Source organism: Brugia malayi (genome assembly GCF_000002995.4).
Source record: "Brugia malayi strain FR3 genome assembly, contig: Bm_v4_ChrX_scaffold_001, whole genome shotgun sequence".
NCBI classification, from domain to species: domain Eukaryota; kingdom Metazoa; phylum Nematoda; class Chromadorea; order Rhabditida; family Onchocercidae; genus Brugia; species Brugia malayi.
Window position 1 is genome coordinate 10,044,704 of NW_025062479.1, and position 25,529 is coordinate 10,070,232.

Below are 25,529 nucleotides of genomic sequence, written 5' to 3' on the forward strand. Positions count from 1 at the left end.
CAGGTAGATTCGAACAATACGGATCAAATGATACAATGGAAAAATTGCAATTGTGCTGTTTGGAAGGAAGGAACAGAAAAAAGCAAAGAGGAAGACAACGTAAACTGGGAAGAACAAATGGTGTATGTAAGTCATCGACAAGAACACATGAAGCTTTGTTGATATTACCAAAGCTTTGGATCACACTCAAGAGTGTATCCTTGTTATGTCTGTGTAGTGAAAAAGCACTTGTTTGCACCTTTATTCTTCAAAAACCTTGCAAAGCAAAACTGAGTCAATAATAATATATTATAAAATCATCGCCATAAAAAAACTCCTTCTATGTCAATCAAAATTTGAAACAATAACCAGTAACAAAGAGACACAAGAATCACAGATTTTCCATTTCATTTCAATCGATTCTCGATGTAGTCAGATGAAGGCCAATCGTGTGTTCGTCCTGAAGTATGCTTTATTTGTTTACTAGCATAAACATCTAATACTAAAGTCTTAGCTCTTCGCAAATTTTCAAAATAATAAGAAGAGCTAAGCTTACGTGATAAAAAGTAGTTCACCTGACTACAGACAGAGATTTAACCAATAACTAGAAGCAAAAGATCAGAACATCAGTCAATTGTCTTATTACCAAAGTAAATTACCTTTAGTCTCGTAACAATAAATGAGATTTTCAATTACTGCTAATTCATACGAAACGATCTTTAGGTGCTAAAGTGTATTCTTAGAACCGTTTCAAATCATTTATTTCTCAGGACACTGAAGTCAACTGATATTCAACTCACTCACATGACTGTGCTCACCATTTATATGAATGCTTCCACATAGAGGTGCAGGATGAATTCTGCCCTCTACTTCCTCTAATCAAGTTCAACCAAATTAATTGGAGAATTTTAAATTAATTGGAGAATTTTAATTGGAGAAACAAATCCCACAATAGGCCGAGTTTACGGAACCACTACTAATCATCATGCACCATGAAAAATAAAATTTCATAATAAGCCACGGTTGAAGGATAAAAATTCATATTACCGGAACCTAATAGAAAGCTAATCAACCACAAAAATAATAAAAAACAAGTCCCAAATGGTTAACATTATATATAAATAACCAAAAATGTCAGAATTACGATTTTTTTTTTTCTCCAAATTCCCTTGTCTTCTTTCCATAGCATTTAATTTCCTGTGAAAGTAGAAAAAGCTATTGCTAACTCTCAATAATAGTATTAAAACATATAAACGTTAGTTGAGAAACTTGGAAAATGCAGCAGAAAGCGATCAAAGTACGATACAAGAGATAACCTTTATTAATAACAATGTTCTCCCATTTTTATTTTTCGTCTTCATTTTCCTTTCACATTTTCTCTTGCTAACACGTGATTCCCCTATCAGAAAAATACTGGCTAACGTTTTAAAACACATCACAGATTCGATGTAAAATGCTTGAAAACTCGAATTCCGTTGACACCTGTCTCAATGTTATACCACCTCATCTTTCCCTCTTCACCTCGACATATATGTCCCTCACACCTCTTCCATTCCTTCATATTGGAAATGAACTATGTGATCAAAAGGTCCATATACTACGCTTTTCATTTAATCACTTATAATTTACCAATAATTCTTACTATTCCAGAGCTACTCGCATATAAAATTTAAAATTTCTTTAAAAACCAATTGATACCAACTTCGAAGTGATAAAAAAATGGAATATTTAAAAAAAAAAAGAGTTAAGAATTCAGTTCAAAATATGATTTAATAATTACGTCTAATTCTTCTTCCCTCTTCTCCTTCTCTTTCTTTCTTCATTAATTGAAAATCTCAGTCTGTGGAGCTGAAGCGGAGAAAAAGTAAATAATAGAATTTAACCTTCTGTATACTTTGTATAGCAAGATTTTTTCCCAATAATAATAAAAAAAAAAGTAGCGAAAGGTTGCTAAGTAATAACTATACTTTAGGTGTTATACTTGATTTTCAAAAAATGTTTCATGTTGGAACAAGTATGTCTAGTTATCATCACTATGCAGTAATTTATAAGAAAATAAAGCTTTATCAAAATCAATTTCTGTAAGGAAGTAATATTATGATTTGGATGATTCATCTATACAAATTTTCGCCTCAAAATGACAAGAAAAATTAAAGTAAGAATATAAAATCAAAAATTTCGCATTATATGAAATCGAAGTCACCCAACCTTCCAAAAGATGTTAACAAAAAATTGATAAGCAAGGTTACTACATACAATTTTCTGTTTACAGTGAGTATCGTAAAACTGTCTTAATAAAAATTTGACCATCAACTGACTCTTCAACAAGAGTAGACGAGTCGGTATATTAGTAAAAATCAGTACTGATCTTAACCAAAATGTATGGCGTCAGTTAAAGCAGACGCATTACACTATCAGATATAATGACTAAATAATCTGCCAAAAAAGAAAAATTGAAGTTTATAATCTGTTAACTTAGAGATTTATTCTCAATAAGGTAAATAAAATATTCGAAAAAAATTACAATCCGCTTCCAAGTACTGAACTATATTTGTACAATATGTTTTTATCAAAAGTCCCCAATAAAATCACTCAATAATAATGCAATGAAATGAAATATATGTTATCACTTAGCAGGAGAGAAACTTCCCAGAAAAATCGACAAAACTTAACATCAAAGACAAAACAAAAAAAAGAAAGGGAAACCAGGGCATGGATTTCAGACATTAAGTATTGAGAAAATGATGAACAGACAAACACATTTTACGCAATAGCTGTTGTATGATGAACTGCCAAGAATTGAGATACGGAAAATTAATAAAAAATTTGTTCTGTCAATTCTTTTTAAAGGTGTTGGCGTGATTTTATGTTGAGATTAACATCTATAGCACTTACCAACGACAGTAAAAGCAATTGGTTTATTTCGGAAAACGCGCGACGACACTTCCTTTACTGCCTTTGCTGTGACTGCCTAGGAATAATTAAAACTTTCAAACTTCGGTCACACAAAAAAGTAAATCAAATTTGCAATTATTTTTCTCAGATAATCATTTGATAAAAATAATAATAATAATAATAATATAAAAAAAAGGTAATGAATGGACGAAAAATGATGGAGCTAGAAGCTCTGAAAGAGTGCTAAGCAACACCGTGGAAAAATTGAACAAAGCTCGAATTCAGTGACTAAATAAGTGTCATTCATTCGGATAACATGATTAATAAAAGATAAGCAAGCATCCTTGAAATTCGTCCCCAATTAAAATTAAAGAAATAAAGATTGAGCTGAGAACATCACAGCAAAAAGTAAACAGCATAAAACTGAAGTTATTGAAGAACATAAACTGACTAAAATGATACGTTCATAAAACCTCAAAACATAAAAGACTGCTTACATTGATTCGCACTTCCAATTCGTGAATAGGTATTCGTCTCCCATAACATAACAATTGCCTGCAAATAATTTAATACTATAATAGAAAAGATAAAAAACCTCTTAGTAGAAGAGATAAAAAATAAATGCTTAACCGGAACTCATATCATTCAATTACCAATCTCTTCCTTCTCACTGCAAAAACTCAAATATGAGTAATAACTTCACTTCACAACATAAGACGATGAAAATAATCATAAACGTCTTAATCATATAACCATGATCATTACCAAGAACAACACTACTGCACATAAATTGTACAACCAACTCTTTGCCTCAACAAGATGCTAACTTATTTTTCGGGAAACTACTTAGGAATATCAACACCTGGAAAACAAACTGACCAAGGTAAGATGCAAGAAATACTTCAAAAATCTGAGGAAAATTTGAAGTGTTGGAAAGGGAAATGTGCCTCAAAATTTCATAACAAAAGGAAGATAAAAACAATTTTGTCCGATAAAACTTAACTTGATAGAATTTTATTCAAATTGACAGAAAAGTTGCAGAAATTCTTTATCAATAATTGTACCCAGAATTAATATCGAATCAATTAAGCCGAATCGCTCAACACGCTGTTATCTCATTCGTGATGTTCTTACAACAAAACTCGGCTTTCAAAACTGTGCATATCTTTATCAGAAAAAGGAAAAAATCTAGTTTATCACCAAATAGCTGGAACATCTCTTTCTCTTATTTCAGAAAATTCATATAGCGCTAAAGATAATCCCTGTAATTTATATTATTTTCTGCAGAAACAAATCATAAAACATCCGGATATTTTTTTCATCATTATTTTCCACTTTTCGAATTTAAATTTTAATGGCAAATGTAAATTAGAAATATATTTTTGATCTTTATCTTATCAGTTTTTATAGGAACGCTTCCATGAAATGAAAACCACTCCAAAATACAGAGACTGAACTATAGGATGCAAATATAACAAAGATGGAACAATTTTTTAGAAAATGTCCATAAGAGAATGATAAACTAAGGATTCACTACCTTCCAGAAATTATGTTCAAAGCATTACCTTAGAAGTTAGATCTGTGCTTCGACGGTAGACAGTAAACGTTCATCTACAGCAGAAGCAATACCTCGGCTTACTTCGTTTAACATTAGTTGCGGTAAAGATGGTTCACTAAGTGCTTTGTGCCGTAAAGTAAAATGACGTTTTCGGTCTTGGAAGATGGTATTTTTTGGAAGAGAATTGAAGACAGTACGTCGGAATGCTCGCGACAGAGTGAAATATATAAAAAAATTAGTAGCACTAGATATGACAACGATGAGGTTACTAATATCGACAAAAAATGTGGCGGTGGTAGAAACAAGAAATTCCGAGGAACTAAGGATATGTTCCGCTAAATCTAAAGCAGTTGGCATTAGGCGTGAAATTAGAAATTTAGCCATCACAGTGATGAGAACAAGTTCGCAGTCTGCACTTTTGAAATGGGTGACACCACGAGTTGCGATGAAGTTTTGCCGCTGTTTGTTAGCAGCATGTATAGCCAAGCATATACGAGCAGAAATAATGAATAATACGACGTATGGAAATAATGAATAGAACAGCATTCCACCGATTATTCGATAACCAACCATATAGGCACGTGTCTCCACAAGCAATGTTTGATTCACATGATATTCGCCGTCCAGTTCATAAACAGACAATTCAAAAAGTCTTGGAAGCGAGAAGATCAACGCTAACAAGGATACTAAGGAAAGGGTTCGATGCACCCTTTGCGGTTTCACGTGGCTGTCCAATGGTCTACAGAAGGCCCGATACCGCTCAAACATTAAGACGCACATGAGCCAAACGGATGCTGTCAAGGATGCATTACTAAGCAAATAATAAGATGGGAAAAACCGGGCATAATTACCCAATGATCTGAAAAATGCTGGTATGCAGTATAGTAGTGCAGCACTAATCAACAGTGCTGTGTCTGAAAATGCGAGCCACAGAAGGTAGGTGTTAATCAGAGGTCGAGAGGTATTGGGAGACCGTCTTATCAAAGGAAAACTTTTCTTGGATCTCGCAGGTTTCGTTCGGCTATCAAAATCGGTACCAGAAGTCCTGCGTGGGACCGTTAAAAAATACATTGTACCCAGGTTAAATATAACACCAAACACCACCAATACCGCTGTTACGGGACCATTTAGCAGATAACCCATACAAGATATCTTAGATAGTGGTACGCAGCGAAAAAAGGTTACAACGACAAATAAAGTTCGTGCTGCTTATCACGCAGGAATTCACTATATACATCTAAAAAAGTAGGATCGACTTTGTTCCGAAAGCACTAAAAGCCACGCCTTTCACACCATCCGAAGCTTTATGCCCATAAATCATGTTATTCCTTCCCTTCCTGCGACCCTGGGATAAATATATATATATATATTAGTAATTAACTATTATTACTTATTATTGTCATTACTGTTACTGTTATTATTATTAACGTTACCATTAATACTATTACCATTGTTAAGTATATTATTATTGCTATTATTAACTATATTATTATAAATTGTTATTATTATTATTATTATTTATCACTATTCTCAAAGCAACCATTAACCAACTGCTTAAAAAAAAAAAAAAAAGGGAATACGAGTTTGTTTTCATAAATTTAACTTGTGCAAAAATCTAGAAGGTATCTTTTGAATCGTCAATACATTTTGTATTTTTGATTTGATTTTGTGATCTTTCAAAATTTTTTTTTTTTTTTTTACGAAAAATTTTCCTACTCTAGGTTTGTTTTTTTTTTCCAGTGCAACAATTTTTCCCATTTGCAGGAGCAATTGGACATAGCCAAATACAAAGTTTAAAAAATAATTATTATATCAGGCTAAAAAGAAATACTTCCACAGTCATTCGTATAGCGGGACTTTAAAAATGGGTCCCTGAAAGCTTTCTATAATCATTTCTTTCGTCATTTCCAAGAAACATTCTAAGAGCTAAACATACAGTTAAAAATGTAATAAAAATTTCAATTTGAGCAAGCGAATTAGCAGGTGTTAAGGAAATAATTCATTTTCCCATTTAGCTTGAGGAAAAAAATTCTATTGAATAGAATCCACATCTACCACGTGTGAACTTTTAAAAGCAAAGAAATCAGAAGTACATGTAAGATAAATGAGAAAATTTTGTGGAAAACTCAAAAATTCTCAGCTCAGTTCTTCAAATTTTTGCAGAAAAGCGAACTCTGTGATCAAAATTTCTTTAATTTTTTCTAAATATTTCCACCTTTATGACAGTTGTCTGAATATGAGAGCGTAGAACTCGTGATACTTAAACGGTAACTTATGAAATATGGTGCAAATTTAGTGAACTTAAAACCTGGAACCTACTACCACTTAAAAATTTCTCAAAATCTTTATTGGATGTATATTTGATGGATAAAATGAGTATAAAAATTCCAAAGAAATATTCTGAAATAATGAGATTTTAAAGAAAGCAATATTCAGAACCAATAAAAAACAAGAAAAATTTGGAAACATAGAGAAGGAAAAACTATCACTTGCCCAGCAATTACTTTCCCGCTGGCACGAACTGAATAAAACCAAACTGAAAAACCTTCTAATTACTTTCCCTACTGTTCCATCCCTACAACTGCATCCTGCTTTTTAATAAAACAAAAAATAGATACCTTCCAATATCTTCACAAATTGGAGTGGATCCATCGAGCATAAGGGACATATTTGTCAATAATGACCGTTTTCCCCTTTCCACCTCTTCCTCAGTTATATTATCACATAAGTCGATCCTGAACCAGAATATACAAATTTTGGACCCAAGCATAACAACACAGTTCAAAAAATAGAATATGCTAAAAAAAAAAAAGATAAATCCTTTAAGATCCCACTTCTTTATTTACTTAATTAAGGGAAAATTTTACTACATAAATAATACCACTGTTGTGTAATATTGTCCACAACAGCACGAGCTCCGTTTTGTTCACATACAAAATAGACGCCAACTAGACCGGTGTCCTTATAGCACGTGTTAAAAGCTTGGAATGATTGAACCCGAGCATTTAAACCCAAACTTTGAGCTAAACGTGATGGTGCATTGATCCCAACTGCATTTGTTCGATCCCATTGCCCAATCAACTAGAAATCAACTAAGTTGTACAAATTTAAAACTTTGAAATTCAGAATTCCATAAAAAAAATTTGATCATATTCAATTCCGAAGAAATGACTGACCGTATTTGCAACCATCAAAGGAATATTGTGAGGATGGGTCCACGAAGCTCCTTCAACAGCAAGTGCACCAAACACCATCGACATCCTTTCATCGCGGATGTCCTGCTAAAATACATCAATAGAAAGCAAGCTTATGTCATTAATATATTTGAATCATATGATTCCATTACCAATAGCTAAAATTTAAAACTGTTAAACTTAAACAAACTCGAAACACTGGAAAACTGTTTAAATATTAAATCTGATTCAACATTACTTGCTGCTAAAGTGATACTGAAATACTATACTTTTCACTGTCAGCTTCTGCTATGCAACTTTCCACTACGTAAATTAACCATTTGAAAATCTAAGGATGAATCACTCAGGTGATGCACATACTTTTTTATACATGAACAAGTTCCCTACAGCTTTCACTGTATTTACAATGAAAGCTTACAAGAATTTGGTTCTTTTTATGCTCATTATTTCAAAGTTCAATGACCTGACCTATAAGACTTTGTTTTTTCATTACTGGCTCCATTGTTCCTATCTATCACTATGGTTATAAGGTTCAATGTTTGGACTGAAACACACAAAAATTACTGAATATAAGAACAAATGATGACAAAATTGAAAGAAACAAAATATCATACATAGCTTGCAACAAACTTTCCAGATTCAGCTATGAAATTATCATCAACGCCACCTAAATCTCCGAAATACTGTTTGCCTAAATCGACCAATTTATGGTGATCAACACCGCCTGCCGCTGCCAGTACCATATGAGGTCCTCGGTAATGTTCATTTATGTACTTCATCAAATCTTCACGTTGCAATGACCTGAAACCATAACATAAACTGTGAAATTAATTTCATCGACTGCATGCAGTTAGTTTGACATTACTGAAAATCGTCGATTACATCAAATGAAGTAAACAGATTTTATGATGGAATTTTCGGGATTTTTTTTTCTTTTACGAGGTTATTTCAGAACAGGTCATCGTGCAACTACAGAAAACTGCACCGTAGTTAAGAAACGTTTTCAACATCAGTATAGCTTAACGGATAGGAATGTCTCACTTGATATTTTCAACGGGTCCAAGTATTGTTCTTGCGAGTGAGGTACCCTTAAATGCACCAGCGTGGAGATGATCAAAGACAACCTCCTGCAAATTCTGTTCAACTTCTTGCATTTCACGCAATATTACACCACGCTCCCGTTCGATTTCAACAGTTCTCAATTGACTGTTACGTAGTATATCGGCAAGAATTTCTACAGCTGAAAGAGTTTTTACTTATTGTTTTTAATGTAGAGACAATCAACAGTCGCTGAATGTATATCAGCGAAAACATGCCATACTATATAATTTGTACCAATGCGAAATATCCGTAATATCCTGATTTAGTTTTCGTTTTCAGAAGCAAATGATGGACGTTGAAAATTTTCGAAATTTAATGCAGCAAAAATATGCGAATACTATTTACCGTGATCTACGTCCTGAGAAAAGCATTTGGCATAATACACTGTCTGCTCTCGGGAAGTATACGCATTCAAATGTGCACCCATATTTTCCACTTCTAGCTCCAAGGCTGACTGCGAACGTTTCATTGTACCCTTCAAAAAGAAAAAAAAGTATTGCAATCATGCCTGTGATTGAAATAGACAATAAGTTTGAAGATATATTATGTGAGAAACATAACCTTGAAAGCCATATGTTCCAGAAAATGAGCAACACCATTATTCTTGTCATTTTCAAATCGACTACCAGCATCGATCCAAACACCTACCTGAGAGAAATATCATGATAACAATAGTAAAGTGTATATGAAAATAAATATGGGGAACTTTACAATATATAGGAAACAAAAACTCATGAAAATCCAGTGAAAGAATGAACAAAAAAGAAAGAATCAAATAATCAGCAAAATATTAGTGATCTGACAAATAAAAATAGGTGCAGAAGCACCAGTGATGAGAGGAAAACATTTCGTAATTTGACATCCGACAATTTTGGCAATAAGTCTTGATGACAGCATAAGAGAATCATAGTTTTAATAACTCGATACTATTAGAAATAGACAAACTGTAGTAGTGAGAAGCTGAGAATCTTCGGTAGCAATCCGGAAACCATTGCTTAATGAGGTTACTCGTGTTTCTGGGATATTCAAATAGACCGGCGAAGCAGAGGCTGCAGAATTGTAAAAACGAGGCTGAAAAAATACTTATAAAGTGAATCGATCATGAATAGCAAAATAACCAAAATGATCAAAAAAATTAACAGATTGCGACAAAAAAAAAAAATAGCAAAATAGCAACCGAAGTACTTACGCAGAGTTGCTGCAAACAAATGGTACTGAGCGGCAAACAAGAAATACTGCCGCGTCGCAATGTTTCTTTTAGTGTACATATCAATGAACGCATTAAATTCCGTGAATCCCTATAAGTGTTACAAACCTTAAGAAACTCCGTAACCTGGACTGATCAGTGTAACGAAACCAATAGTAATATTCTTCCCGATACCGCACCAACAAAAATTAGAGAGTTGGTATAATGAAGCTCTAATTTCATAAATGCATTCTATGCATTTAATAAGATTGTTTCCTATGTCTTAGATATACAATGAAAGCAGATGAATTAAGGTCAACTAAAGAATACATAAATTAATTTGGCAAGTCTTTATTGTCTTTCCTTTCGTAGATTTTTATCTATACCCTACCACACACTACCATAACATCTTCCATTAACCCTCCGAACTCAATCCACAATACAAGACAACTCAGCACACTCATATTAGATAATCTAAGAAACCTAATGCGGTATAACGCGGTTGGATGGCTTTCAGTGGAAATTGCGCAACCGTAGAAATAGCATTAGCGGAAGTGTTATGGACTAAACAACGATATGATTCGTATCAATTTTATCATGTTTTTAAGGAAGTTAGTTCACAAATTTTCAAAAAATGGGAAGGGATTTTTGTTTGGAAATAGATAAAATTATAAATCATGGAATTACATTCAATATGAGATATCAACGAATGAACAACATATCATATTTTCAGATTTATTAAAGCATATAAATGATAACTAATTGCAGGATGAACTGAAAGCTCTGATAACAATGACACCATCATTGCGGCTAGTACATTTAGCTTACGAACATGCAAACTGGTGGGCAATTGCCGAAAAAGCTGATTCCTTCTCGTAATTTTTCTTTCGGTTTGATAAAAGAACATTTGTCCTTTCTATCATGATCAAATCTTTTTTATTTATCTCTGTCCGTCGTGTTATTTGTTAACTTTAATTACGATATATTTCTTAGATGTAAGAAAAAAATGCATATTATAGCTTGTCTTTTAAAATAAAATCTATTCACAAAGTATATAATATAGATAAGTAAAGATATAAAAAAAAAAGGATAAAGAAATTTGCATGAATTATTGTCTCCACAACAAATATTCAAATATTGCATCTAATATCTAAATAAAAAAAGTACGTAAAAGCACGCACGCACTCGACGATGGTGGGAAGAAGAGAAAACAGACAAAACCTGAACCGGAAGATTGGTACATGTTTAATATGTTTTAGATCATACAAGCCAACTTGATTTTTTTGGTGTTTAACATTTTCACATGATCTCTCTCTCTCTCTCTCTCTGTCTGTACCATCACCATTGTTATTACTGATACTGTAAGCGAAGAATTCAGTAACGATAGTCTCATTAAGGCGTTTTAGTTATTCAATAGAGCTCGTAAAAAGCTTTGGTAGTTATTTATTAATAATAAACAGTCATTCTGGGTTGATGTAGATGGCAGTAGTGTAGAATAGCATAGGTACTTACAGATAGTTCTTATTTGGTAAGTTAAATAAGACAACAAATAATTGTTGAAGTTGAAGAAGGAGTGAGTGTGCGAAACAAACCAAATTTTTAATTGAAATTTATTAACTGTCCGGCGCAGTTGATTTTATCCTTATATAGTACTAGCTGACAACAAAGCGCATTATTAGTGTATAGCTGACAAGCAACAAAAGAAATTAGTTGGAAAAGGAGCTAACAATCTTTAAAACAGTCGAATCTAAATTTATTTATCAAACTGGGAGACTTCAACAATAAAACTGAAAATATTAAGGCTTCGCAGATTTTTTCCCACATCTGAGAAATATGTCGTAATTAAAGGATAGAGATGGCTAAAAGTGAGTTTTTGATTATGATGGAAAAGATAAATGTTCTTTAAGTAAATCGGAAAAAATCTGAAATAAATGCAAAAGTCATCGATGTTAAGCATTTAAAAAAGAACTGTAATGAAACTTAATAATAGCTAATGACTGTATTTTAAGCATCCACAGTTATGTCTGGAATAACTAGTTTTGTGCGATTTCCTGGACAGTTTGATTCTGATTTGCGCCAGCTAGTTGGTTCCTTTCTCGAAATTTCACTTTCTAAATCTACTTTTGTTCCATTTAATATTGACAGTACATATGGATATCATTTGAGCATCAATCGAATGATCGGAAAGGCTGCTTTTAGAAACATTAGATTAAATTATAATTTCAATCTTCTGATTTTTCACTTACTATGAAACTCTTTCATTTAGTGTTGCAATTGTGTGACATTCGAAGCATTTATTTCACTACCATTTTTTTATTGTTCGGAATGACAGCTATTTGAGTCAATTTCCTGTCGCTTCTACAAGGTTGTAAGATTTGAATTGACTTAGAAATTAGTGTAAGTCATAGTATGAATAACTTTTCAATTCATATAATGTTCAAGTGCTTAAAAATTCCATTATAGCTATTTGGCGCTCGTAATTTAATAACTGCCTGTAACCCAACAGCTGGGCGCTATATGAGTGCTGTAGCAATGTTTCGTGGACAATTATTATTATTATTATTATTATTGTTATTATTGTCATTACTATTAATATTAGTTACTAATTATTATTATTATTATTATTTTTATTATTATTATTATACAGATGGAATGGGAAAATATAGATGTCACTTTGTGAATAGATTTTATTTTAAAAGACAAGCTATAATATGCATTTTTTTCTTTCATCTAAGAAATATATCGTAATTAAAGTTAACAAATAACACGACGGACAGAGATAAATAAAAAAGATTTGATCATGATAGAAAGGACAAATGTTCTTTTATCAAACCGAAAGAAAAATTACGAGAAGGAATCAGCTTTTTCGGCAATTGCCCACCAGTTTGCATGTTCGTAAGCTAAATGTACTAGCCGCAATGATGGTGTCATTGTTATCAGAGCTTTCAGTTCATCCTGCAATTAGTTATCATTTATATGCTTTAATAAATCTGAAAATATGATATGTTGTTCATTCGTTGATATCTCATATTGAATGTAATTCCATGATTTATAATTTTATCTATTTCCAAACAAAAATCCCTTCCCATTTTTTGAAAATTTGTGAACTAACTTCCTTAAAAACATGATAAAATCGATATGAATTATAACGTTGTTTAATGCATAACACTTCCGCTAAAGCCATTTCAATGATGCGTTTCACAAATCCCATTGAAAATCGTTCAATTTCATAATATCTCATAAGGCTTCGCAGATTGCCTGTTATCAGTGTGTTAAAATTGCGTTTTGTTGTGAATTCGTTGAGAAGAATTGACGGAAGATGTCGCGATAGTATGTAGGAGGTTGTGAATATTTTATAAATGTGATGAAATAACGATAGATGCGAAGGCTGTGTTGCATTCTTTGCCAAAGACTTCACGGCTATAGAATCCTTAAAAGGTTACTATAATTCTTTTTATCATTTCGTGGAAATGATTTTATTATTTGGTTTAAGAAGTTGAGGAAAACACGGCATATTGTGTTGTGTCAGGAAAACTTTAAGCAATTTCAGGTTTATGAATTTGAAGTTGCAATTAAATCATTAAGAACCTCATTGTAGTGAAATAGCATACTGTTGTGGTGATAGAATTGAGTGTACATCCTAATTTACTAAGAACTTACCCTTATTAGACGCTCTTCTCTAGTTGAATTCATATGGAATTTGACCGCTGGAATACGTTCAAAATATCATATCGATATAATAAACAGGATATGAAATTATAATTTCCCAACTTGTGATAAATTGAAACCTCCCTCTTTTCAGTATGATGTTATTCACAATTTCATAAATAAGTTCAGGAACGAGAGCTTTCAGTACATCCAAAACAATGATAGGCAGCAAAGTTAATAGTTGAGAAGATTAAGAATGGTTTAGTCGTGCCATAAAGTTTTGTTTAGTTGTGTTCTTGGTTATCAGTAGTTATGCGATTCCTTACTCTCAGACGATTATTTACTTAATTTAATCCTTCTGGGGAATGAATTTCATTATTATTGGAAAGTATGAAAATTGAATACGCTTATCGTGACCACTGAGAGAAATACTATCGCAATGATGCAATTGGCAAGGCACCAGTACGTCTTGTGACGGGAATTTCCCATTTGGTTGTTCGAATGCCCAAACATATATCAATACTTGACCACTAAAAAAGATGTAGAAAGTAAGGTATATTTGCCAAATTTGTATATATGTAAAGAATGAAATGAAAAGTTCACATTCGATAAGCGATCATCATGAGATATGCTATTATGAATGATAGAACAATCTTGTTAATTCCTTCCCCGTGAACTAGTAAACAGCAGGAATAAATAACTTGCCGGGGTCGTAAGCATCGTGCAACTTCAGTTAACGCCCGTTTCCTCCGATCGAGCGTTGTAAAATGGTGTAAAACCGATACTAATAAGGCAGCATCAATACTATTCGACCTATAACTTGAATGATATCAATGACGAAATATCAAAAATTTCAAGTCATAAAGATGACGGTTGTACCCATTCATTAGTCACACAACTCCGATCTTCTCCTTTTCCCAACCACTTCACTTCTGTAATGGCAGACAAAAAGTTTAAGCCAAAAGAAGTATCTTTTACCTATACGGTAAATTTAGAGCATCTGCTAACTGCAAGTCAACCATTGGCGGTAATTGCAACTGCACAAGCATTTCTAAACATGTATCGCAATCCATAAAGAAACAATCGTTTCTGTGGTATTTCGCTTCACCACAACCTGAACTAACAAATATCTTCACTGGGGTATCCTTTCAGTGGACAATAAGAATAACCTAGCTTACTTAGTAGTAAATAAATTTTTGTCATTTGCTCAAGTTTTCAGGTCAGATATTGACAGAGCATATCATGTTGCAGCGCAAATATGTTTCACTTTTATTAGCTTTTGCTACAATTTGCAAGTATTAGTTTTGTTTTTGTTTTTGTTTTTCGTGTATTGTATTTGTTTTTTATTACAAATGAAAAGAAAAAAAAAAAAAAAAAAAACAAAAAGAATTTGCCGATATCAATGACAACTGTGCCCAGCGGGAGTTGATTAACAAACTGTTGAACATTAACCCATCGAACTGCCGACTTTCGAGTTGCATTTCGACAGTAAACAGCATCCGGAAGTGATGCCAAACATTTGTATGCTTCCTGAACGTATTTTTTCTCGATATCCATTGCAGTTTCCAGTGTCACTGTATAATACTCCCTATGTTGAATAACCAAAGTTCTAATGAGATTATCGTAATTGGACATAGAGGGATTTCTTACTACTTCGAATTAATGCTATCACATTTATCCCACGATTTTATATAATGATATAGAGAGATACGTTGTTATTGATCATATGCAAGTTGTGAAAACGCACCTTCAAATTTATCATAATAATATCTCGGATAAATACGAAATGATAGCAGTGTGAACTGATTATGAGCAAAATCTACCTGGAAAATACAAATGCTTATATATGTATATAAGCAAGGCAAGTAGTGTGATTTCTTTATAGATTTGATTCAACTTCTATTAGTTAATTTATAAACTTATATAAATCGAAGGATAAATGTAATAGTATTAATTCGAAGTAAGTAGTAAGAAGTTGTTATTCTATCCAGTGTCTCAGGAGAATACGAAATGTAGGTATGCTAATATTTGGAACGAAACATAAGAGCAGAGTTCAAAAACCAAGCCGACAAATGCTTCATCTCACTAAATCCTATAGCAAAGATGTTTTTTCAGCAAAAAAAGAAACTACTGTACACCGGCTTTCTTTAATTTTATTATAACGCATTTCCACGAAAATATAATTTAAATCTAATTCACTACAAGATTTTTTTTAACCTAATAAAATTAACTAACTACTCATCACGTTCTTTGCAATATAGGACGATTATCACTTTGATTATATTGCATTTTTACGAAGATATAAGTTAAGCTTTATGATGAATTTTCAAAATCTTCGTAGTGTAAAAGTTATCACAAAAAAATAAATCTTAGTTAAGTATGTATCGATCAAATCGACGTGTTTACTATGTCAGTTGTAACACACGCCAAATGTACTGAATTAGAAAATAATATTGATATACATTTCAACACAGGTTATAGAGATAATAAACTATTCCCCATGCCTTTAATTTGTTTTCCATTTTGTACCAGCATTCATCCCTATCTCTATGTCTTCATTTAACATTTGATACAATGGGAAAATTAAAGAGAATAATATTTCGGCTTCTCAAACAAAAATAAATGCAAAAAAAAAAAAAAAAAAAAAAAAATATTAGTACAACAACCAAATCAAAAAAAAATTCTGACGCAGAAAACAAAATCTTACTGTTTTAATAACAAAAAATTGTATCCCCGAACAACATGACGTGACTTTTAAAAAATGGCATATCTTAAAAAAAAAAAAAAAAAACAAATTAAAATCAGGGCATTTTTCCGAACAAAAATTTATGTAAAGGTGATTTTATTTTATAGAACTATGATAGTAATATGCAATAAATTCACAGAAGTGAAGCAAATTATAAACGCACCTGAGAGTAAATAACGTAAACTATTCCACTTGTTTAAATAAAAATGGAAGAATGCAGTACTCGAATAAGAATAAGCAACTTCTCATCATAAAAGCCGTAAAGTAAACCGACTGTATGATAAAGAAATGCTTTTCGTTATTTGAAAGAAATGGATCGGACGACAAAAGTTATATCGACCTATCCATAGCAACGGCAATCTGCTTCATGCAACATAATTCCAGTTATTTAACAATTTCATATTTTTACATCCCGAAAGTGACTCATGTAGCAAATTGGTAATCAGACTTATAACAATAATAAAAAAAAATGAATTTGAGACATTGTGCTGTACGTACTGCTATGAGTACGGTTAGTAATTCGAATCTCGGAATAGGAGCAATTTGAGACTTGGCAAAGACCAAGAAAACTTCCTTCCCTTCTTGTATATCAAAAAATTAATAATGACAATAATAACAACAATAAGATCAATAATAATAAAAATAATAAACAAATAATAATAACTAACAGCCAGATTCGAAATATTCCGTACCATAAAATTCGATATATATCACAAATAAATATATTACTGCATAATTCAGTTGATATAAAAGACAGTTTTGAAGCTACTGATTAGCTTATTCAATATCATTAAGTATTTGCTTCTAATTATCAGTCGTTCCATTTTGATCCATACCATTAACCATGTGCCATATATTCCGAAATCAAATCCTTCATCTCAAATTGCGCTTCCATGAAGTGCGATTCGTCTATCCCCTCGCTTGTATACCAGTGTACAAAGGCTTTGCGTCGAAGCATCGTTATAAAAAGAATTTTACCAACATCAAAACTTTATTTTAAAACTTTTTTCACATGATCTCAATCAATTCATTGATTAAATGAGGTATCATTACGACTCTTCATGTATGATCAATCAATTAAAAAGGAAAAGCTACCTTAGAATTGCTTCCCGATTCTGACAAACACTTCCCTCATAGCAGTAATATTACCGAGGAAGGCAGCGCTGATAGCGCTCCTATCAGCGCCCAATTTGCAGCTGTCACCTTGATGTTATTTAGCACCTGTTCAAGGTGTGGAATATTTCGAGCACTTGAAAGATAACCTCGCACTTCCTGGAAAAGAAGATTTGATGTCGTTTCGATCATGACTTAAACGATGTTGTAAATTCATATAAATTGATTTACTGACATCCACCGAAACATTGCTACAGCACTCATATAGCGCCCAGCTGTTGGGTTACAGGCAGTTATTAAATTACGAGCGCCAAATAGCTATAATGGAATTTTTAAGCACTTGAACATTATATGAATTGAAAAGTTATTCATACTATGACTTACACTAATTTCTAAGTCAATTCAAATCTTACAACCTTGTAGAAGCGACAGGAAATTGACTCAAATAGCTGTCATTCCGAACAATAAAAAAATGGTAGTGAAATAAATGCTTCGAATGTCACACAATTGCAACACTAAATGAAAGAGTTTCATAGTAAGTGAAAAATCAGAAGATTGAAATTATAATTTAATCTAATGTTTCTAAAAGCAGCCTTTCCGATCATTCGATTGATGCTCAAATGATATCCATATGTACTGTCAATATTAAATGGAACAAAAGTAGATTTAGAAAGTGAAATTTCGAGAAAGGAACCAACTAGCTGGCGCAAATCAGAATCAAACTGTCCAGGAAATCGCACAAAACTAGTTATTCCAGACATAACTGTGGATGCTTAAAATACAGTCATTAGCTATTATTAAGTTTCATTACAGTTCTTTTTTAAATGCTTAACATCGATGACTTTTGCATTTATTTCAGATTTTTTCCGATTTACTTAAAGAACATTTATCTTTTCCATCATAATCAAAAACTCACTTTTAGCCATCTCTATCCTTTAATTACGACATATTTCTCAGATGTGGGAAAAAATCTGCGAAGCCTTAATATTTTCAGTTTTATTGTTGAAGTCTCCCAGTTTGATAAATAAATTTAGATTCGACTGTTTTAAAGATTGTTAGCTCCTTTTCCAACTAATTTCTTTTGTTGCTTGTCAGCTATACACTAATAATGCGCTTTGTTGTCAGCTAGTACTATATAAGGATAAAATCAACTGCGCCGGACAGTTAATAAATTTCAATTAAAAATTTGGTTTGTTTCGCACACTCACTCCTTCTTCAACTTCAACAATTATTTGTTGTCTTATTTAACTTACCAAATAAGAACTATCTGTAAGTACCTATGCTATTCTACACTACTGCCATCTACATCAACCCAGAATGACTGTTTATTATTAATAAATAACTACCAAAGCTTTTTACGAGCTCTATTGAATAACTAAAACGCCTTAATGAGACTATCGTTACTGAATTCTTCGCTTACAGTATCAGTAATAACAATGGTGATGGTACAGACAGAGAGAGAGAGAGAGAGAGATCATGTGAAAATGTTAAACACCAAAAAAATCAAGTTGGCTTGTATAAATTTTTCTGAACTATGCGTTTGAAACGCACTGCAATTCATCCTAATAATATTTCGGATAAAGACAATTGCGTCACTATAAACTCGAAAACAAATGTTTGCAATGTACATATAAGTAAGGCAAGTAACTTCATTTACATATCTGATTCAATTTATATTAGTTTATTTATATACATGAAAAAACTCAGAATATTACAAGTAACCAACCGACTTTTTCCGAAATTCATTTCCAGTTAGACCTTTTTGGGATCACTCTCCAACGACTGCCGTGGATTTCGCTCACCGTTTATCTTGAATAACATTCTAATACAGTTGGTCATAGTGATTTATATGTGGTAGGTCTGCTTGTCCGTGTGCATGTGTATGTGTTTCTTTGAGAGATAGCATAGACTATTGAAAACTGTAAAGAGAATAGCGTGATGGAAGAGATTGATGGAATTTAGGAGATATAACATTATCAGACATGGCGAGGAAGCCGAATGAGTATGGGAGAAGTGGCGGAAGTGATTGAAAGAGCGCAATAATTTATTGATAAAGTGAAAGTTTTGTTGGTAGCAATTGTATGACATATGGATTATCTGGTAGTACGTAAAGATATCGTCATCACGAATGCCAATTTTGGTACGTGAAGGTATGATCATCGTTGACAGATAAAGATGTCATTGTTTTAGTATGTGAATGTACCGGCATTCGTGATTGTCATTTCATCAAAAATATAATTGGTGTGATGACTGTGACAAATATCTATGTGATAAAAGAATTAGTCGATTCAGAGAAATAACTTCTCTTGTTTCAACACTTGTTTCTTGATATCTCGTCAAATTTTATGGTTGTTGTAACTCAAGGTTTCCAAGGTATTGTTTGTTAAAGGTATTGTTAAGTTTTAAAACTTTATGTGCGCGATTTATTCTGATTTCCGTGTATTACGAGAGCTATCAGTGAATGGATCGCTATGAACGAAATCATGGTATCGCCTGTAAATAGAAAAAAGGTTTTGGAACGTTACACCATTCTTTATGAATACATTGCGTTAAATGAAAAAGAAAAGTGCTAAAGAAAAACACTGAATAGTTTCAGGTTACTGTATGCTTCAAGTACATGGTAAGATAGCGATATTGAGTGTATTCATACATATAGTGCTACTATATTCAATATTTGATATATACTACTCGTCACCTTTGGTTACGGGCCTTCATCCTTACCCTATCACTAATGGAAAAGGCCTAGCTGATCGTCTCGTCATTTTCTCAGCTGGTTTGTTTAGATTTGGATTTATTATTGTTTCACTTTTCCTTACTAATTTTTCCCAGTAATCAATTCATTATGATGCCATCTTTTTGATAACATCAATTCCCTTTTTACTTTGCAAAACGTGCTCTTTCTTAAATTCAGATATGTTTTTACTGTTTTCAGATGGTTTGCGAGCAGATGCATTCTTCAATCATCCTGAAAAATCACCATTCTTGCACGAAATTATTAATTCAGGCAAGGTGAAGACTCAAGTTTGCTGAGGCTGCTGTGGGCCAATTTACATATTGTAGAGAAATTGAGAAGTCTCGCTTAGGAGAGAGAAGAAACTATGATTCAGGTTATTCCTGGAAAAGAGATTTGCATGAAATCTATTAATTTTAAGAGTTGCTGGGGTGTAAGTGTAAGTCATGTACCGACCGAATCACGTCCTGGACATGTAGCAATGCTTGCTGGCTTTTTCGAAGATGTCAGTGCTGTCGCCCGTGGCTGGAAGCATAATCCGGTTCCATTTGACAGCATCATCAATAGGTAAGACTCTAAAGCAATGTTAACACTGACAAGCATAAGCAACTTCACTTATACAGGTTTCTTTTCTTTTTTAGGGTGTCTTCTGTGCTGAACATGCTTATCGGTAAAGGAAATATAAGAAATGTAATGTCAAATAAGATTTAACATTTCAGAACCAAAGCGCATGATATGTGCAATGATGATATTTGCAATATTGCAGGTCACGAGAAGCATTTGCTTTTGGTAGTCCGGACATTGTCTTGATGTTTACAAATGATGTCAGCCATGCAACCGCAATGGTTTATTCTTCTAAATTAGAAGATTTCCAGCAAAATGACGCTGCGCAACTGGACCGGTGGGTTTTCAGAGAAATAGAAGTGAGTTTTTGTAATGCATGTTTACAAATTTTAATTTTTGCTGAGAAACCTGAGCATTCCATAATAGTAGTAAGATAAAAACTTTTTCCGGAACTTCTGAACAGCGCAAATGTGACTACTGCGAAACGTTTGGCCTCAAATCGGCTTGTGTTTTTCCTGCATTTACTGGGATTGGACACAAATGGACATGGTTATAAACCGCAGTCAGATAAGTACATTGATAATATTGCAGTTGTTGATGCAGGAATTGCTAGAGTGGTACAGTTATTGAACAATTACTTTGCGGATAACAGGTTCGTCAGTTTAAAAAACTTCGTAGATAGCTTGGGACAATGACAGTCATTATTACTGATAAGTGGTGAAGCTGTTATTGCTAGTGATTTTTTCTGCTTTGCATTTCCAACTATTTTTTTTTTTTTTTTTTTTAATCTTTTCCGACAGACTTTTAGGACAGCCTTCTTATTCACCTCAGATCATGGAATGACAGATTGGGGTTCACATGGTGCTGGTACAGAAGCCGAATTAATTACGCCGTTAGTGATTTGGGGACGTGGTGTACGTGGCAGCATTGTGAGGAATGAAATCAGTCAAGTAGATCTTCTTACTCGCGTTTCCATTTTTTTTCAAGGTGTCACTTGATGCACTTATCATGCTTTGATATATACACAATTTAAGATTGATCTGTCATCCCTGATGTCTGCTTTGCTTGGTTGTCCAATTCCAATGAATAGTTTCGGAATTATACCTTTGCATCTTTTGGATGCAATGCCGAGATACAAATTTAAGGTGGCTTATGCCAATTTCAAACAGGTCTGTTGACTATTACTACTTTCTTTTTATAAGAAAACTTGCATTAGGATCCTCAGGCCGTAGCAGGTGATAATAAGTTATATCGTTTTGTGTTTTTATTAGTTCCTCCTTCTTGTTTTATTAATTCCTCCTTCTTCTTTTACTTTACGGTTTACAAAATCTTTTAGCTCCATGTAAGTAGTGGAAAAAAATTGTCGTTTCAACATGTGAGAATATTTCTATCGACTAATGTTTTTCATAATATTGGGACCACAATTTTTCTTAGATGCTGGAACAGTTTATTCTGAAAAAGAGTGAGAAAAAAGCTCATTCATTGCCCTTCATGTTTCGTGATTTCGATGAACTTCACCCACAAATATTGCCCACCATTGAACGCGAAATCAAAAGACTTGTGACACAAAATAGGTTAGTTCCATTGAACAGTGGTTTTTGTCCTTAATCCTGGCCAGTTTAATTAAAATTTGTTTTTTAATCATTGACTGTTAACCTACGTATGGATTCAATGGAAGTTAATGGTTGGCATCTTAAGCCTGTTTTGGACTAGTGCACACTGCCTCTTGCATACAGTTGTACGCCATCTGAAGACGCGTTTTATTTAATGGCTAAACATAAGTCCTTGTTCTATAGGTTTGAAGCAGCTGTAGCTGTATGCTTGCAGTGGATTCCAATTGTTCGAACCGGTTTAATTTATTTTCATCGTCACGACCAAAAGCTGTTGGGATTTGCTGTTGCTTCAACATTCATCACATGGATGTTATGCGTTTATTTCATCACACTGAAGTAAAAAATTTTCGTAAATTGAATCCTGGAAGATATTATCAAAATTGAAAAAACATAGCTTCATTAACTATGATAAATTGTTTTACCAATTATCGAAAACACATTCAGCGAAAAGATTAAATAGAAAGCTTATGGTTGGCCCTTTTTAATATGTTTAATGTAAATTTCTCGTGTTTACAGGCGTTCTTCTATAATTTTGAGGAATAAGAATGTGCTAATTCTAAGCCTAAAGCAGTTTAGTGCTGTTGGCTTCATATTCACGTTGTTATTACTTTGTGGACTGCCATTTATGCATACTTTATATCTGACGCTTCCGATGTATCTTGCATGCGTTTGCTATAATACAGTTGGCGATTTATTTCGTTGTAACTTGGAAAATTTTGTCATAAGTTGGCATTCAACTCATTGTTCAGAAACAATAACAAAGTGGTTTTTGTTATGCGTCTATTGGTTATTTTTAGCTGTTTCAATTGGTAAGTTTTAGTGCGCAGGACGTGGTTTAATTTAGAACCGGAACTGGAGATAAAGACTAAATTATAGCTCAAGTAAATGTAAATGTCATAATTTCAGTTATCAGGACGGAATTTGGGATGTATTATCACGATAATATGGTCAGTAGAAAAGCTGGATTTCGGATGCGCAGTTTATAAGATCGTTTCCTTTTTCAGTGAATATTGAAATCATTTTAATTGTATTTCTAGGTGTGATTCTTTCGATCATTGTTTCCGCTTTCATTTGTCGTCCAATATTATCGGTAGAGTTTTTGGTCCTTGGTTTAATTCCAGTATCAAGGCGTGAAGAGAATCACGATGTAGTTAAGTGGTTGGTATTTGAAAATGGGTGTATTATTTTCGTATTCAAAACTGTGTAAAAATTTTTCAGTTTCAATGAATCTAGTGTTGAAATTTTCAATACTTTACGAAATTTATTATGTAATTTATTATGAAGGAAGGTGTCACTATTATTAATTTAGCACTACATGATGGTGTTATTTTGCTAATTGCATTTACACTTTGAAATGTTTTCTGATGTAATTTTAATTCGTGAATGTTTCTGTTTAGGAAACGAATGTGGTTTATATGTTGTCTGGCTATTGCTATATATCCTCAATTTCCGGTGGTTGGACAAACTCCACTTCCCACAGTTTGTGCCTTATCATCTTTTTTTACCTCACTGTTGATTTTCTGGATTTCTGCTTCTCCAGTGCTGTCATCAGCAAAAGTGTTGTTCCGATGCCATTCAGCTTTACATCTTCTTGCTGCAGTCGTCGTAATTCTTGTGGATACTTTCAGAGATTATAAGGTTGTTTTTAGATATTTTGTTCTTCAAGAATTTGCAATTATAGATGATTTATTGTAATAAGGTACATTTTTTAGTTGTTATTAATGCTTTTACGCTTAATTTGTTGGCTTTCAATTCCTGTGGCAGCAGTTTTACCACTGTTTTCACCTCGATCAATTATCATTCGCCTTATCTGCTGGTTCTCATCACTTATGCTACCATACGCTTTGTTAAGTTTATCATATGAATCATCATTTGTGTTGTTTCTATTCATTCTTCTCATCACATATGTACGTTTGGAATTTGGACACATGAATGATGATGAATTTCTAACTATTCCATTACCAAAACGAGATAACGAAACGAAGCTATTAGCAGGTCAGTCATTTGCGGAATTCAGTTTAACTAAATGTTGCAATTAGAATACTTTGAAATATAAGAAGAAGTCTCGGCTTATCTCTGTTAATGAAATTCCAATGCTTTCTAAGTTTTCTCAGTTCACTGGTTTTGTATTCATTTCAGGTGTTAGCGATACGAATTTTAGTGAATGGCTGCAAGGCTTAATCTTGGTTATCCTAATCAAAGCGGCTTTTTTTGGTACAGGTAATATCGCCTCATTAAACAGTTTTAATCCATCATTTTTACGATGCTTCATATCTGTATTTTCTCCGTTTACGATGACAGCTATGCTAATTTTCAAAATACTGTTACCACTTTTGGGCGTTACTTTTACATATTCCGTTATTGCTCGATTAAAAAAGATTTTAATAGCGAAGTTGTCGATGGTACTGTTAATCATTTCCGATACAATGGCTTTGGTAATTTTTTGCAGATTTAATTTGAATTTGTCTTCATGTCATCAACCGTTTTCGTAAATTAAGCTATTAATTCCCATTTTATAGTTTAATAGATCTTAATGCTCCAAGATTATAGAACTTTTTCGTGTAAGATCGATTTGCAATATTATAGATATTACTGAGATGCATTTCCTTGAGAAGATTCATGAATTTATTTATCCAGGGTTGTTTTGCAAATAGATCAGCTTACAGTCAACTGGGATTAATTTCAGGTCTTCTTCTTTCGGCTAGTGGATGAAGGGAGTTGGATGGATATTGGTAGCAGCATAAGTCATTATTCAGTGTGCATGTTATTAACCGTTATAGTGTATACTCTGTTGAATTTCACTGAGTACCTGCTTCCTCTTTCACTGAGTAAAGTTGCACGCAAAGAGAGAATGACAGTCCAATGTATTCCCTGGCCTTAAAAACAGGGAAAAATATGGTTTAATTCTTTTTTCTAGTGCACAAATCTGTGAAAATATTCTCTAGGAAAATCGGGTATGCAGTGTTTATGAATACGGTAGTTGTTTCAGATGTCAGGGTTCCATTCCAGAATGCAACTTCCTCATGCCATGTAATGGTGATTGCATTTAATTTAACATGAATGACATGGACTTTTAATCATTCATAGAGTACGTTCCACAATACTTTATCTACATAACATATAGGTCTATCGACCCAGCTGCCAAACAAATTTGACTCATTTGTCTATTAGAAATAGTTTTCAGCTTTCTTCACACTTCCT

The 25,529-nt window shown here is 33.0% G+C and overlaps 4 protein-coding genes across 6 annotated transcripts; 2 read left to right on the forward strand and 2 right to left on the reverse strand.

Annotated features, from left to right (window-relative positions):
- Positions 1–386: 386 nt before the first annotated feature.
- Positions 387–10,009, reverse strand: Bma-mppb-1 (mitochondria processing peptidase subunit beta, putative; the record flags this gene model as incomplete). The annotated part of the gene is made up of 12 exons (XM_043074310.1): positions 387–439; positions 2,875–2,950; positions 3,372–3,429; positions 7,051–7,167; positions 7,314–7,513; positions 7,609–7,713; positions 8,241–8,427; positions 8,668–8,866; positions 9,073–9,202; positions 9,289–9,375; positions 9,673–9,798; positions 9,917–10,009. The coding sequence occupies 12 exons, from the start codon at positions 10,007–10,009 to the stop codon at positions 387–389; spliced, it is 1,431 nt and encodes a 476-aa protein (XP_042930244.1).
- A 410-nt stretch (positions 10,010–10,419) lies between these two features.
- On the forward strand, positions 10,420–10,792 carry Bm8735 (Uncharacterized protein; the record flags this gene model as incomplete). Its single annotated transcript, XM_001892938.1, has 2 exons — positions 10,420–10,524; positions 10,682–10,792. 2 exons carry the CDS (start codon positions 10,420–10,422, stop codon positions 10,790–10,792), a joined length of 216 nt encoding a protein of 71 aa, XP_001892973.1.
- Positions 10,793–12,757: 1,965 nt separating this feature from the next.
- Positions 12,758–15,323, reverse strand: Bm17957 (Uncharacterized protein; the record flags this gene model as incomplete). The annotated part of the gene is made up of 8 exons (XM_043074311.1): positions 12,758–12,868; positions 13,026–13,343; positions 13,574–13,620; positions 13,967–14,091; positions 14,267–14,374; positions 14,540–14,675; positions 14,956–15,091; positions 15,309–15,323. The coding sequence occupies 8 exons, from the start codon at positions 15,321–15,323 to the stop codon at positions 12,758–12,760; spliced, it is 996 nt and encodes a 331-aa protein (XP_042930245.1).
- Positions 15,324–20,024: 4,701 nt separating this feature from the next.
- On the forward strand, positions 20,025–25,209 carry Bma-pign-1 (uncharacterized protein; the record flags this gene model as incomplete). 3 transcript variants are annotated; one of them, XM_001892943.1, is made up of 15 exons in its annotated part: positions 20,025–20,193; positions 20,353–20,429; positions 20,573–20,718; positions 20,918–21,052; positions 21,179–21,367; positions 21,524–21,665; positions 21,750–21,884; positions 22,150–22,289; positions 22,512–22,664; positions 22,845–23,137; positions 23,366–23,486; positions 23,726–23,966; positions 24,041–24,323; positions 24,468–24,763; positions 25,015–25,209. In XM_001892943.1, 15 exons carry the CDS (start codon positions 20,025–20,027, stop codon positions 25,207–25,209), a joined length of 2,715 nt encoding a protein of 904 aa, XP_001892978.1. The 3 variants fall into 3 exon arrangements, with proteins under 3 accessions (XP_001892978.1, XP_042930246.1, XP_042930247.1); XM_043074312.1 differs by having other exon boundaries at positions 22,845–23,053; XM_043074313.1 differs by having other exon boundaries at positions 22,845–23,053; positions 24,468–24,548; positions 25,015–25,040.
- Between the last annotated feature and the right edge of the window lie 320 nt (positions 25,210–25,529).